General features: G+C 35.1%; 1 protein-coding gene across 7 annotated transcripts; it reads left to right on the top strand.

The window, feature by feature from the left end:
- Positions 1–376: 376 nt before the first annotated feature.
- LOC121779672 lies at positions 377–13,579 on the top strand. Of its 7 annotated transcripts, none has more exons than XM_042177045.1 (24): positions 377–608; positions 1,024–1,154; positions 1,616–1,700; positions 1,949–2,002; positions 2,247–2,338; positions 2,431–2,534; positions 3,812–3,887; positions 5,943–6,402; positions 7,084–7,422; positions 7,496–7,714; positions 7,823–7,921; positions 7,998–8,070; positions 9,097–9,224; positions 9,314–9,599; positions 9,679–9,896; positions 9,973–10,097; positions 10,932–11,049; positions 11,919–11,974; positions 12,075–12,168; positions 12,244–12,418; positions 12,658–12,729; positions 12,883–12,986; positions 13,071–13,133; positions 13,223–13,579. In XM_042177045.1, exons 1-24 carry the CDS (start codon positions 552–554, stop codon positions 13,328–13,330), a joined length of 3,336 nt encoding a protein of 1,111 aa, XP_042032979.1. In that variant the 5' UTR covers positions 377–551; the 3' UTR covers positions 13,331–13,579. The 7 variants fall into 7 exon arrangements, with proteins under 7 accessions (XP_042032979.1, XP_042032976.1, XP_042032978.1 ...); XM_042177042.1 differs by having other exon boundaries at positions 378–608; positions 1,027–1,154; positions 12,658–12,786; XM_042177044.1 differs by having other exon boundaries at positions 378–608; positions 7,526–7,714; positions 12,658–12,786.
- Positions 13,580–14,858: the final 1,279 nt, after the last annotated feature.

Genomic DNA, 14,858 nt, shown 5'->3' with positions numbered 1-14,858 from the left:
TTGTCACATTTTTCCATTTCCGTTCGTCCCACAAAATTTGTCTCATTTCACTTTTTACCGTTTTTTAGAGTGGACCCCCACATTCCACTAACTTATTCTCACTCACATTTTATTATAAAACTAAAACTTTAAAAATAGAACCTATATTCTACCAACTTTTTTAACTGGAGTAATTCATAATAGAATACTTCTTTCGTCCTTGTTATGTGATTCATAATCAATTTTAGGATAATTAGACGGTCATTTATTTATTTTTACAAAAATCAAGGTTGTTATTTATTCGATTACTTCTTATTTGTCCAACTAACTAACTAACTAAAACCACTTTCTTAAATTTTAAATAAAAGAAATTCTTAAATAACTTTAATAGTAGGAGTAGTATATACGGATATACATTACCCATCGTCTCCGACTACCCACCGTTGAACATTAGTTCTCACAATCAAAGTCCAGCAAAATTGCACACGAAAACGACTGAATCGGATTAATATCATCCAATTTTTAAAGTCAAAATTACTGTTAATCGATTTCCCGATTTCATTGATATAAATATGTTCGCTAAATTATTCCAAAAACCCACTCAGCCTCAACCTTCACCTTCTTCCCTGGTGAGCTCCATAATTTATTCATAATTTCCTTTATTTTAATTTTCCGGTTCGTTTCATATTTTTTTGCGAATCAAAGCTCGATTTTTTTTATGAATTGCCCTCGTTTAAAATGTTTGGGTTTTAACAATTTGGAATTTTATGATTGCTGTGGGAGCTCTTATAGTCATGCATATGTTGTCTGTCTTTTTGTTGATTTTGATCGCAATTAAGTTTAAAAGCCAACATGGTATTTGGAGTTTTTATTTTGTTGTTGATACTCATAAGTTTGGAGCTGTGCTGTTCCAAGAAATTAAATAATTTGTCACAGGGCATATAATGCCTATGTAACCATCATTTTGCAGTATACCGAACACCTATTGGCAATCCGTGTAAAATTTACTGATAATTATGGTTGTCTTCTTATATTATTGTATAGCAGGATGTTACTCAGGAAACCATGGTGTCTTCCGAATTGGCACCACTTGTCGCTGTTCACTATGGCATCCCATCAACTGCATCGACTTTTGCTTTTGATCCCATTCAAGGCCTCTTGGCAGTAGGGACTCTGTACGTTCAATGTCCAAGTAGATGTTCGGTGCATTTGTCTTTTGTTATGCCGGTAGCTATTATTCATTTCTGAGGCATACAAACTGGTGTATATTGTTTTACATTTAGCAATTATTTACTTCCGATAATTTACCAATCTTGTATGTTCAGTTGTAACGTGCATCTAGTTTCAGTAGTTAATAAGCTACATTCTTTTATTGTTACCTCATTCCTTCCAATTTAGCATAATTTTGCTATTCCGATTGCAGTAACTCATCATCTCAAGTTTGTGTCCATTTTTGTTGCCTATGAATTAACCATCATAGATTTTATTGCTTGCTCTTTTTCATGTTATGTGATACGGAACGAGATAGCTGTTTGCATGGTTGAGTTATAGATCATCTGATCACAGTGGAGGATCTAGCCGTTACAATGGTATTCTATCCGTAGTTTTAGTAATCATTTGTTTGGATGGGCTGCAGGGATGGCAGGATTAAAGTGATTGGTGGTGGCAACATTGAAGCTCTTCTTATCTCTCCTACAGCTTTACCCTTTAAGTACCTAGAGGTTTGTTACTATAGTCGTAATAAATAAGAACAATTTTCTTCCATCCATCTCCTCTTCTCTTCTGATTTCCTGAATGTTTCACTAGATTATGACTGTTCCACGTCAACCCTCTATCGAATGGTTTCCTATTAATTTCCTATATTTACATGATAATGATGCTGACACTGGCTGCATTTACATCAGTCACCCATTCATAAATGATTGAAGTTCTTATTACATACCTTTTCGTTTTCACTTGCTCTTTTCAGTTCCTGCTAAACCAGGGTTTTCTAGTGAGTGTCTCCTATGAAAATGAAATCCAGGTACGTGCTCTGTCTAACTTACTGTGTGCAATTGTGCATGTATACTCTAGCTTATCTTCTGGTAAAATCCTTCTGTCTTCCCTGGCAATCTTCACAATTTTTATAGTTACCATTTGGATATTCAAGTTCCGAAATCAGCTATAGATTCATCTCCATCTTATGCCTGATACTCGGTTAGATTTTTCGTTTTCTAATCAACCACCATTTTCTTCTTTTAACTTATATCTGTATGCAACTTTCTTAGGTATGGGATCTTGGGATGAGGTGTATATCTTCTAAGATAAAATGGGAATCCACTATAACTGCATTTTCTGTTATCTCCGGAACCAATTACATGTAAGAGATTTTGATCTATAGTATTTTATATGTTTATCTGAAGTAGTGCATCAGACATGGCATAAATGTCCTTCCTATTATTGAACTTCCAGATATCTTGGAGATGAGTATGGCTTCCTGTCAGTGCTAAAGTATGATGCTGAAGAAAAAAACATTGCTCCATTACCATACCACATTCCTCCAAATCTGATTGCTGGTAACTGGATCTCTAGAATGACATTCTGAAAGTAATGCTTATGAGTTTGATTTACTAGTGGTGGTAATGCAAGAAGGCTGAGGATTCATAACTTGTGAAGATTTAGTGACCTAAATACTTAATAAATCTGCAATAATTGCGTAGTCCATCTTTTGTCAATTATTTTTTTTGCTAAATATGGAAAGTGTGCATCTTCATAGTAAAATATGTGTGAAAAAAAAACGTTTCAAAAGCTTGAAGGGAAGGATTATATTTATATATATAGGGAGTGGTTATTCTACACACCACTTTTAGACTATAAATTAGGAACGATTTCAGGCCTTAGATCATAAAGATCTATGGTGGATCCATCACCTTGTTGAATTAATTCATGGTCCAGAGTTCGAATCCCAGAGGTGACATTAAATTTTTGAATTCATACAATTTCCTAGCAAATTCATACATGTTCCACATCGAAATTCATGGTTCATAGTTTATATCTTAAAAGTGGTTTATGTAGTAGCCAACCCATGTATATATACACTCACATATATATGGTTTATTCTACAAGACACTGTTAGGCTTAGGAAATATGTCTTCATACGGTGGATTCATCACCTTGTTGAATGAATTCATGGTCCTGGGTTTGAACTCCAAAGGTGACAAAAAAATTTATTTTTGGCTTCTTGCAATTTCCTACTGAATTCATATTTGCTCCATAGCGGATTCATTGTTCGTGGTTTATTTTTTATAGTAAGTTTTATTTTAGAAGTGAATATTATAAAAATCTTTTTCTAGTGTACGAACTATGAACCAACATGGACCTTTGATCTTTGTGTAGTCTACAATTGTTATGAAAAATATATCGTTATAATTTATAAAAAGCATTATTATTTAAAAATGTGCTGTATGTATAAAGAAAAATATCATAAAAAACATTGCAAATTGTAATATATGCAAAGACCTAAGTTCCTATGCTCCTACACTAGGTATTGTTTTTACCAAATATATACCCAATCATCGTATGTATATGTGTTATATTTCTATGCTCCATACTCAATCATCCTATGTATATGTGTTATATTTCTATGCTCCTACACTAGGTATAGTTTTTACCAAATCCATACCCAATAATCCTATATATGTGTGTGTTATACTTATGCATGCCCTTGGCCTATTGGGCATAAATCTGATTCATTTGAAGTCAATATTGTTTCTGTTTTTCTGATTTACAATTTTATTTCGTAATGATTAAAGTGCATCATTAAAGTAACTTGTCAATGCCATTAATTTTGTAGAAGGATCTGGGATTACATTGCCTGATCATCAGTCCATTGTTGGCGTGCTCTCACAACCTTGTTTGTCTGGGAATAGGTAAATATATTATGATTCTAAATCACTTCTTAATTTCTTGGAAATTAATCACCTCAGTTCTGTGCAATTTCTCCTGGGGTTTGCAATTTATTACAGCTGCAACAATACTCTGCTTTAAGATTGTCATTTAATTGTGTGAGGCATCTCCAGCACAATCCTGGTGTTATAACTTTGGATAATGGGCTACTACACTATGTGATATAGCCTTTCCACAAGTTTATATGTCATTGGGTTTGACCTTTGCATAAGCTACAGAATGTTGATGAAAGATCAATTTCTCTTTCTGTCTTGTTGGCCTTAAAAAAACCTAACAGCTTCTAGTAGGTGCATTCAGATATTTTATCACTCGCTAATACTGCGGTTTCGCATCATCAGTTCTCTACTCTGACGCTCCATTTGAAATTTTCAATAATCTATATCCACAACAACATTCTCTCGAACCTACTTAAATTATTAGTACTCAACTCTAGGCTTTCACCTGTTTGTGCAAATTCTTGTTTCCAATTGCTTGGGAAATAGATTTCTTCTTTTTGTCTTGCTTTCCAAGCTTGTATTGTTCTGATTGGCAAATGAATACCATTTGGTAGTTTTCTTATCAATTGTTTTAGAATGAAATTACAGCAAACCTTTTTCTGTTAGACTTAGTATTTTGATCAACATTGATGAATCAGGATTTCAATTGATTAGAATTTACTAAATTATTATTCACTGATTAGAATTTCAAATGATATAAGTAGAAAATGAATCTCATCAAATAGTTCTGCATTATTATGGCCATGGACACTCAAGAATATACGCGAATAAGAAAAGAGTTGTCTCTGCATGACGGTATGGAATAAAAACGGAAACTTTTGGAAGGTATACTCGAGAGAATTTATAGCCATTGTGCATCCAATATCTAATTTAGAAACAATATTGCCAAAACAGAATTAAGTTCACTTATCAACATGCTAAGATAATAAAACAAACTTTGTTTCAGCATCATAATTCATATATCAACAAATTGCTACCTAAATTTCTAAAATATATTCAAAACAACAAAGTCCAAGTAAAAACAACATCACAATAATCATAATGCACATAATTGGTAAAGAAATAAGAAAAATGAAGGAAATCTTACCAAAAAAGTGGCAAAAATCGGCTGGAAAGGGAGGCTCGTTGTGTGTGTGTGTGGGGGGGGGGTCTGTTCTAGTAGAATGGGGATGCTGGTTCTCGTTTAATTTAAGTGGAAAATGCACACAGCCTGTGCATTTTTAAAAACACAGAAAGCGTGTGGGTCTTCAAAACGCACATGGTCTATGCGTTTTCAAGTACGCAGCATTTTTCCTGTTTCTGTTAATAAAAAATGGGACTTTATCATAGATTGACCCCAAAGAAGAAACAAACTTGAGTTTGTGAGATGACATTTAACTCCAAAGGAGGGAAAGTTAATATCTTCCAATCTGCCCAACTTGCTCCACATGTTCTTTTGGGAGTGTCTGAAAGATAATCAGAGACATACTCAGATGCAAAATTGCAGTAATTCGTCTTATCATATTTATTGGGTGCCTCCCAAAAACTGTTTTGAAATGTATTTTCTGTATCATGCATGGCCATATTCCATTTTCATTGGGGTAACGTGTTCCAGGCTTGAGTTTTTAGGCTGTATACCTGGAATTACAATGAAATGAGCTAGTTTTCTGCTTAATCTACTTGGACAAACAGTTGAAATACAAATCTAAGATTCCTTTTTTGTATACTTTTTCTATTGCAAACAAATTTTACTGTATAGTTTGTCTCTTTTCCAAGTTCCATCGCTTCATGTTATAATTTTGGTTAGTTTATGTTTGCAACTTACTTTATATTTTTCATTTTAGTTCCTTGGACTTGTTGGTGATGCTGGTAAGTAAATGAATGGAAGTTTTTTCAATCCGTAATCAATTCTTGTCTCTCCTTTCTTTTCTGAACAAATCGAAGAACCTAATGGATCGAACTCATCCTTGGCCATGGAAATTGTGGATTTTGGTAGAAGTATCAGTTATTACAGTCAACACTGACCAGTCTGCTATTTTGCAGGGTTTTGATTGCTTATGAAAACGGTTCGATTATTCTGTGGGATGTTACACAAGACAAAGCTGTCCGCGTTTTAGGCTATGGAGATCTGCAACTCAGAGGTGGTGCAGTTGTCAATTTTTCCGACAGTGAGAGCCACACCCATCTGAATGATTCTTTAGATAATGAAGAAACAGAGAAGGAAATAAGCTCACTGTGTTGGGTGTCACCTGATGGATCCATGTTAGCTGTTGGTTATGTGGATGGAGATATTTTATTATGGAACTTATCAGCTTCTGACAGTGATAAAGGTCAGAATTCTCAGAAGTCACCTGATGATGTTGTTAAGATACAACTGTCATCAGGGGATAAGAAACTTCCTGTCATTGTTCTCCATTGGTCATCCAGCAAAGCTCATAATGGTTATGGAGGTCAACTCTTTGCATATGGTGGAGTAGATATTGGAGCTGAAGAAGTATTAACGGTATGCTTGAGCCCCTGAATGTAATTGATCTTCTCACCTTCTTTGACATTATGCTTTTTTGTATTAGTAAAGAAAAGTCAACCATATTTCCAGGTCTTAGTTGCCAATTCTTTTGATGTATTTCACTTCGTCTGCACCTCGGACAAAGTTTGCCTACTGTCAATCTTGAATCCTTTGTAATCAGATTGAGGTCCCATTTGTTCATGTAGATTGATACGGGAAATAATACATACATAGATCTTAATGGGTTATGTATTGAACAATATGTGTCCCTGATCCAAATCTTCACTAAACTTCGTCTTGAAGTGTATTAATGTTCATACTTATTTGGTGATAGAGGAAATCACGTGACACACAGAGCTGAGAATAGTTTTAAAAGATGAAGGTCATTATGTGGAACTTTATGATTGCTTCATGGAGTAGTTCTTAAAGCCATAAAAGAATAATAAGAGATATTGTGCTCAAACTAGATTTTCATTGTCTGTTTAATCAAACTACATCTGCTATCAGGTTAGATGTTTGCAAACAAATTTGTCTTGGACGATCTTTATCTTTTTCAGTAAATTTATTGCTTACTATTTTCACAAAGTACTGTGCAGAATTAGAAGTGATTCCCAAATTACCCTTCATTCTAGCATTGAATATATCATTTTTTAGTGAAAGTTTACTTATGCAATGCAGATCCTTGACCTCAACTGGTCTTCTGGGTTATCAAGATTGAAGTGCATTGACCGTGTTGACCTCACCCTCCACGGATCTTTTGCAGATCTTCTTGTAATATCAAACAGTTATAAGGCAGACCACAGTAGTGGCACGTCATTTTTTGTTTTGACCAGTCCAGGGCAATTGCATTTTTATGAATATGCTTCGCTGTCTATGTTAAAGTCTGAGAGAGGAAAGAATCATTGTAAGGAAGCCTCACAGTATAATTCACTCATACCCACTGTAGAACCATATATGACTGTGGGTAAGCTTTATATGATGGGTTCAGAGGGGAATGTTCTTGGTTCACTCTCAAAGGTACCCGATATTATCTGCCTTGATTTGTGTGCAATACTTTTCTGTTTTCTTCCATTTTAATGATTATTGATAGTTTTATAAGGCATTTTCCCCTACAAAGCAGCATCCAGATAAAATGCTGACCGGTGGGAGTGCAATGTGGCCTCTTAGAGGTGGTGTTACTTGTCAAATTTCTACAAGCGAATGCTATACTGTTGAGAGAATTTATATAGGAGGGTATCATGATGGGTCTGTACGAATCTGGGATGCCAGTTTGCCTGTTCTGTCACTTGTTTCTGTTTTAGGATCTGAGGTAAGTAGAGTATTAACTATCAATTGTACTAATGGTTTTGGTGACTTCTCTATACATACTGTTAAACAGCATAAAGGGTATTGAAGTTACTGGTCCATGTGCTTGCAGGTAAAGGGTATTGAAGTTACTGGTGCTAACGCTCCAATATCAGCATTGGATTTGTATCCTCCAAACTTAACCTTAGCTGTTGGCAACGAATCTGGTTTGGTACGAAAATTTTGTCTGTCAGTAGCTTCATAAAAGTGGTAATATAATGCTGCTAAACTTTGATTTCTCTGTACAGATTTTCCTTTATCAGCTACAAGGAGACTCTTATCAAGCAACAATTACCATCGTAACTGAAACAAAACATCAAGGTATCATTCATAATATGACGTGGAAGTTTTGGCGGCTCGTTTGGCACAACCCAATAGAGATGCATGTGATGATGCTGATCTCTTGAGTTGACCTTAATTTGCAATCAGAACATGACTTTCAAAATGCTGCATTAAATAACCACCTTTTATTGCAATTACAACTTCCTCAAAACAGCCGTAAATTCACATTGTTTAATCTGCAATGTCTATTTAGCTTACATGTGAGGCAAACTTCGCATGATTGAAAAAAGTTAAAAGGTGGTGTTGTAATCACAACATTCTAAAAGTTGTGTTGTAATTGCAGATTAGGATCAATGTTGTGTTACTTGAGGCAATTAATTCATATATGGAGTCAGCTTCAAATTAGTTCACTGTTCAGCTTCTTTGACCTCATATACTCCCTCCCTCCATCCCACTGTAGTAGAGGCATTTCGTTTTGAACACTTATTTTGGAAAAATGATAATAAATAGTTGAAGTGAAGAGAGAGTAAAGTAAGAGAGATAATAATGTAGGGAAGACTCCTCTCTATATTATTATCTCTATCTCCACTTTAACTATTTTTTATCATTTTTTCAAAACGAGTGCTCAAAACGAAGCGTTTCTACTACAGTGGGACGGAGGGAGTATATAATAAGTGACCACAATTGTATAGACTGCCTCTAATTAAGTGAGTAATCTAGCCTTAAAGTTGGGTTTCAGTATTTGTGCATTATGTAAAAATCTTCATGGCTCTCAATACAAATAGATGTTTTTCCTAAGAGTGTGTATGGAAACATTTGGCTTCATCGTAAAACAACACTCTTGATTATGAACTACTATATGCTGTTTCTTGTATGAACTGTAGACATTTCTTGTAAGCTACCATAACTACTGTCTTCAGTAGTTATGGTAGCTTACATTTTTTAATATGACCATTTATATTATCTACAGTTTACCTTTGAATGAGTCTTGTTGCCTCTTCTAGTAGCTTATCTGACAGAGAAAATCTTTAAAGATATGATGAACATCATGTACCTTATCTACAGTTCACCATTGCGTACCTCAAGATGGAAATTATTGTTCTACCATATATTCCATCCTTAGTTCTCCTGTGTGTGCCTTAAGGTTTGCTACTTCTGGAGTCAGACTTGTTGCTGGATTTGAATGTGGACAGGCAAGAGCTGTTTCTACCAAAATTGATAAACTAATAATTGTTTCCTAACCTGTAAATTTCATTCTAAAATTATGATGTACCTATTACAGATCGCAGTGCTTGACACCGGTTCAGCTTCAGTTATATTTGTTACAGACTGTATATCTAACTCAAACTCTCCTATCACATCTCTGTCTGTTGGAACATGTCCAACTCGTCGTAACCTGGCTGACAAATCTGACAATGAAACTGAAAGTGCACCTGGTTCAGAGGTTGTGATTGTCCTGACCAAAGATGCTCAGATGGTCTTGATTGACTGTTCCACAGGCAATATGATCAGTTCACAGCCAACGCATCCAAAGGAAAAATCTATCGCAATAAGCATGCATATATTAGGCAAGTGTGCTCCTTGCTTACTATTTTATGCAGTGTTTCAGACTCAGATATTTATATATTTTCTGAATTTTGAGTGCAGACCAGCGTCATCCTGGCGAAGAGTCCAAAAGTTCTGTCACATACTCCCAGCATATCGAAGCTCAGAATGAGGCTTCAGTATCCATTCATAAGAATCAGAGTGGTTTTCCAAATGCTAAAGCAGTGGAGTCTAATTTTGGTGACAAGATGCTGGCATCTCAAATTCTACTTTGTTGTGAGGAAGCCTTCTACTTTTACACTTTAGAGTCTTTGATTCAGGTGCTTGTCTTTCAACTGGTTCTCTCTTTAATTTAAGAATTTTCTTTCACACCTTATAAGAAATTGTTGAATTTAGGGGGATAATAACTATTTCAACAAAATAGAACATGGAAAACAGTGTTCCTGGAGTACAGTCATCAAGAGAGATGCAGAAAGATATGGGCTGGTAGTATTCTATCAAAGTGGAGAAATTGAACTAAGGTTACTTTCTTATTCTGTTGCATATCTGACTCTTTTAGACCATGATACCCTCTTAGGTGCACAGTTTTCATTGAGATTTATACTGTACAAAGGTGATTTAATACCAAGTGAGGCTATGTTAAAACTTAAGTGTGAACTGCATGGTTTATTTAACTTGATTACATGAACTAAAAATGCTTCAAGTGCCTTGTTTGTAAATGGTTATCCTGCGAGGTACTTTATACTAATAAAATGATACTCCCTCCGTCCCACTTTAGGAGTCTCATTTGAGTTCGGCATGGGTTTTAAGAAATGTAAAGGAAAGTTGGTGAAAAAAGATAGTGGAATATGAGTCCTACTTTTATATATTAGTTTTATAATAAAATGTGAGTGGAAAAAGGTTAGTGGAATGTCGGCCTATTATCATTTATGGAATATTCCAACCGGGACTCCTAAAGTGGGATACCAAAAAATGGTAAACAAGAACTTCTAAAGTGGGACGGAGGGAGTATGATTTACTCATTTAAGATAATTTTAAATTATGGAGAACGATTATCTTTATTAGAGGAGCATTGAAGATATTAAAATTAATGTCAAAATGTGATACGAATCCCACATCGGTTCCACATGAAAGTGTGGAATGACATATTAGAGGGAGTCAACCCTTACCTTTGACCATGCTTTTTGGTTAAGTTAGGGCTCCCTATGGTATATGCTTATCAAAATGATAAAATGAGATTAAGATAATATCACTGCATATTATCTGGCAATCATCCACAAACTAAAAATACACTTAGAATTATTTTACTGTCTCACACTTCTTTGGATGCAGAATTAATGGTGTGTATCTCTTAGGTCTTTACCAGATCTTAAACTGCTGGGTGAGAACTCATTGATGTCAATACTAAGGTGGAACTTCAAGAACAAAATGGAAAAGACAATCAGTGCTTCTGAGGAAGGGCAGATTACGCTGGTTGGTACCTATAAATTTTTTTTTCTGCCCTTAGGTTTTACTCCCTTTGTCCCAAGGTAGTTGAGTCGTATTCCTTTTCGGGTCATCCCAAGGTAGTTGAGTCGTTTCCTTTTTTTGGCAAAAAACTTTGTATTCTATTTCTCTCTCATTCTTTTTCTCTCTCCACTTTAGCCTTTGAACACCAATTTCTTAAATCTCGTGCCCAAAAGAAACGTCTTCCCTAACTTGGAACATATGAAGTAATTTATTGCATATATTTCTTGAATTAGTGAAATTAGATTCTTCCCATTCCTATAAAATTCTGTTTTTCCACTATGTATTGAAAAGAAATTCTGAACGAAAAAATATTCCTGCACGGTTATTAAGCTTAAGTAAATCAAAGCATATCGTGCTGGTTCTCTGTCGAACACAACTCTCCTGCATTTTCTTGAAACTCCATATTAAATTGATTATTTTGTTCAACCGAATATTAGGTTCAGAGTGTTGTGAACTGATTGATTTCATCATGTGAGGTGGGGGTGGGGGGGTGTTTTACCGGCGATATTAAATTGATATATCTAATAAAAAGAAAGGAAATATTATGTATGATATGATCATACAATCTTAAGCAGCTTTTGAAATGGCGTAACTTAGGTTTTCGTCCTAACACTGCAAATTCCAATTCTAACTCTTGAATTCCCTTCCAGCTTCATATATTACTTGTAATTTTGTTGTATCATCCCAGATCTTGATATGCTTTAGTGTAGCATACTGCATTTCAAACCAATATTTTCCAGTACCAATTGTTAAAGACACTAAATTATGAGCAGCAGTTTCAATCTTGTTTTGTGAGGGTATGTAACTTGCACTATGGTCTCTATCTTTTACAGGTCAATGGTTGTGAATTTGCTCTTGTATCTCTTATCGCATATGCGGATGAATTCAGGTCTTCTGTCCTCCTTCACTCCCCCCCTCCCTCCCCCGAAAAAAAGAAAACCAATTTGTCTCTCTCCAATTAGTCCTGACAAGAAACTATGTTTTCTTAGGATTCGTAAGCCGCTGCCTTGCCTACACGATGAAGTCCTTGCTGCAGCTGCCGATGCTGATGTTAACTACTTCCAAAATCAAAAGAAGGAAGAGGTAGTCATAACCACAATCAGTTTATAGATTTCATTACCTGAACCCGTTTAAACTATATTTTTTTTCCATTACCAGAGAGCTCTGCCTGGGTTTGTGAATAATCTGATGAAGGGTTTGAAAGGTGATAAAGAAGAGCAACTTATGAATAATGCAAAAGGTCGTGAGATGGTGATTGCTCATTTAGAATCTATATTCTCACGGTTTCCATTTTCTGAACCCTTTAGTTTTGAAGACTTGGAACTTCAAATAGGTGAGTTGTGTTGTACACCACTTTATCATACGTTGCTACTCTTATTTTTTTAAAGGAGGAATGAGGAGGATCAATAATGGTTCCTCATTCACTCCATGGTTGTGGTGACTTGAACTCCCAACCTATTGGTTGGAGAGGAAGCAGCGCCTTACCAACTAAGTCACACTTCACTTTAATTGTTAATATTTAGAAAGAAAATTTAAAATAATTATGCTCATGAAAGTGTTCATTATTTGCAGATGACCTTGATATTGAAGAAGAGCCTGTTCCTTATGTAGCATCTTCACAAAAGAGCACCGGTGGCTCAAAAGGTGAAGAGCCTGTTCCTTATGTATCATCTTCACAAAAGAGCACCGGTGGCTCAAAAGGTTAATGTTACAAATTTCTGATTGAACATTATTTCTAGATTGTGGTTACATGCCTTACTGACCCTTGAACATTTGTTCCTGCTTATGCTTATCCAGATGAGGCAACTGAGCGGCATAAATTATTCGAAGGTAGTTCCACCAACACTAAACCAACAGTACGTACAACTGAAGAAATCATTGCAAAATATAGGAACACGGGGGTAAACTTTTCCCTTCAAATAGCTTTTGTTAGGCATTAAGATTGGTGAGGAAATGCGTAGTCTGATTTTGTTAGTTTGTTTCAGGATGCAGCAGGTGCAGCATCACAAGCAAGGGATAAACTTATGGAACGCCGAGAGAAACTTGAGGTAATCGTTACACAGAAATTGGTCACTGTCAGCTCATGTGGAAAATGAAAGGATGATATATATGTATTCATGTCTTGTTTCGAAACCAGAAACTCAGCCTGCGCACGGAAGAGCTACAGAACGGTGCTCAGAACTTTGCGGATATGGCTAATGAGCTTGCTAAGAATATGGAAAAACGTAAATGGTGGAACATCTGATCGGATAATATATGGCAATCTCGTTTGTGAAGCTACCTTTCTCTATTTTTGCAGTCCATTTTCGTTCTCAAGGCATAACAAATTAGTAGGTTGATAGTAGCATTTATTTTTCTTTTATGGGGATCAATTTTCCCACCTGGGATCAAGACTACTTTGTATGGGTAGAAAAATATTATTTTATTGGAGAATTGTTTGTATATAAAGGATTTGAAATGACTAGGATGTGGAGAAGATTCTTTTTCTCGTTTACCATTTTCTCATTCAGAGCTACATGACGGTTTATATATCGCTATCACATTACATAGAAGCTCGAGTTTTGAAAGTTCAAGTTCCACATACTACATGCCAAAATAGTAGTACTATAATTAAATGAATTATAATTGACCACATTTAATAATTTACAATCCTACAGAATTTCTAAACACTAATTCAATTTCGATGGCCATAAATAGAATGCGTCACGACCAACAAATTATCCACAAAACCCCTTCAAATGGATCATCAATGTAAAGTTTATCCCCGCTGAAAATTCTCTCTTTATTGACTAAATGAGTTTTGTTCATAAAAAAGGATGGTCGGTATGTCTCTCTTTCCACACACAACAAGTACACACGTTTTTCATAATAAGTTTTTTTATTAGAAATGAGAAAAGAGGAAAAATGATCTAGTACTCCCTTTTTCTGCCGAATGTTGTCCATATTTGACTTGATACGAATTTTAATGTATATTTGGTAAAGTGAGAGAGAAAGATAAATGTTGGTGTAAGTATTAGTATTAGTGAAGAGTTAGCTCCACATCATTAAGATTGTAAATAAGATTGTAGTCTAATAGTATAAGTTGTAGATAAAATAATGTATATGGGTAATGTGTTGTTTAAGTTTAATTATTCTAAAATTAGAAAGTTCATACCTTTCTGGGACGGACTAATAAAAAAATAGTACTCCCTCCGTCCTCCAAGAATATGCATTCTTTCATTTATAGTCCGTCCCACAAGAATATGCATTTTCTAATTTTGGAAACTTTTTTCTCTCTAATGAGGTGAGAATCAGTCTCTACTAACAATATTTTAATTACTTTTTTATTTACATCTCTCTTACTTTACCAGTTTTGCATTAATACTCGTAGCGAATTCAAAGTGCATACCCTTTAGGAACTAAGGGAATATTAATTTTATAATAAAATGTAAATGTAATGAAATAGTGCAAAATTAGGTCTATTTATCAGAAAAAAGGAAAAAAAAAAGGTAAAGTGATCTAAATGGCAAAAATAGACCATATTTGGTGGAGGGAGAGATTTAGAGGAGTATTTCATATATAAATGTGATCTCTCGAGTCTTGCCGCCACGTAGGATCAATAACTGTGATTAGGAAAAATCGATCAAAAGAACAAATTTAAAAGGAAGTCAATGCTTGATTTATGAATCTATGCAGGGGATAATCGATCTGATCAAGCTGATTTGTCAAATATTTGGTTCTCAAGTATTAGCAAATAGAGTGAACTGCACAAAAGGGCCCTAACTTTTCGCCCT

The sequence above is a fragment of the Salvia splendens genome, chromosome 19, assembly GCF_004379255.2.
Source record: "Salvia splendens isolate huo1 chromosome 19, SspV2, whole genome shotgun sequence".
NCBI lineage: Eukaryota > Viridiplantae > Streptophyta > Magnoliopsida > Lamiales > Lamiaceae > Salvia > Salvia splendens.
The sequence above is the reverse complement of the archived record's forward strand: the minus strand, read 5'-3'. Positions and strand labels throughout refer to the sequence as shown.

Excerpts from the sequence above, each read along its gene's own strand:
- LOC121779672 (XM_042177041.1), top strand. The coding sequence starts at position 552 with ATGTTCGCTAAATTATTCCAAAAACCCACTCAGCCTCAACCTTCACCT. Across the intron at positions 1,155-1,615 it reads CTCTTGGCAGTAGGGACTCT|GGATGGCAGGATTAAAGTGA; the intron begins GTACGTTCAATG and ends GATGGGCTGCAG. Across the intron at positions 1,701-1,948 it reads TACCCTTTAAGTACCTAGAG|TTCCTGCTAAACCAGGGTTT; the intron begins GTTTGTTACTAT and ends TGCTCTTTTCAG.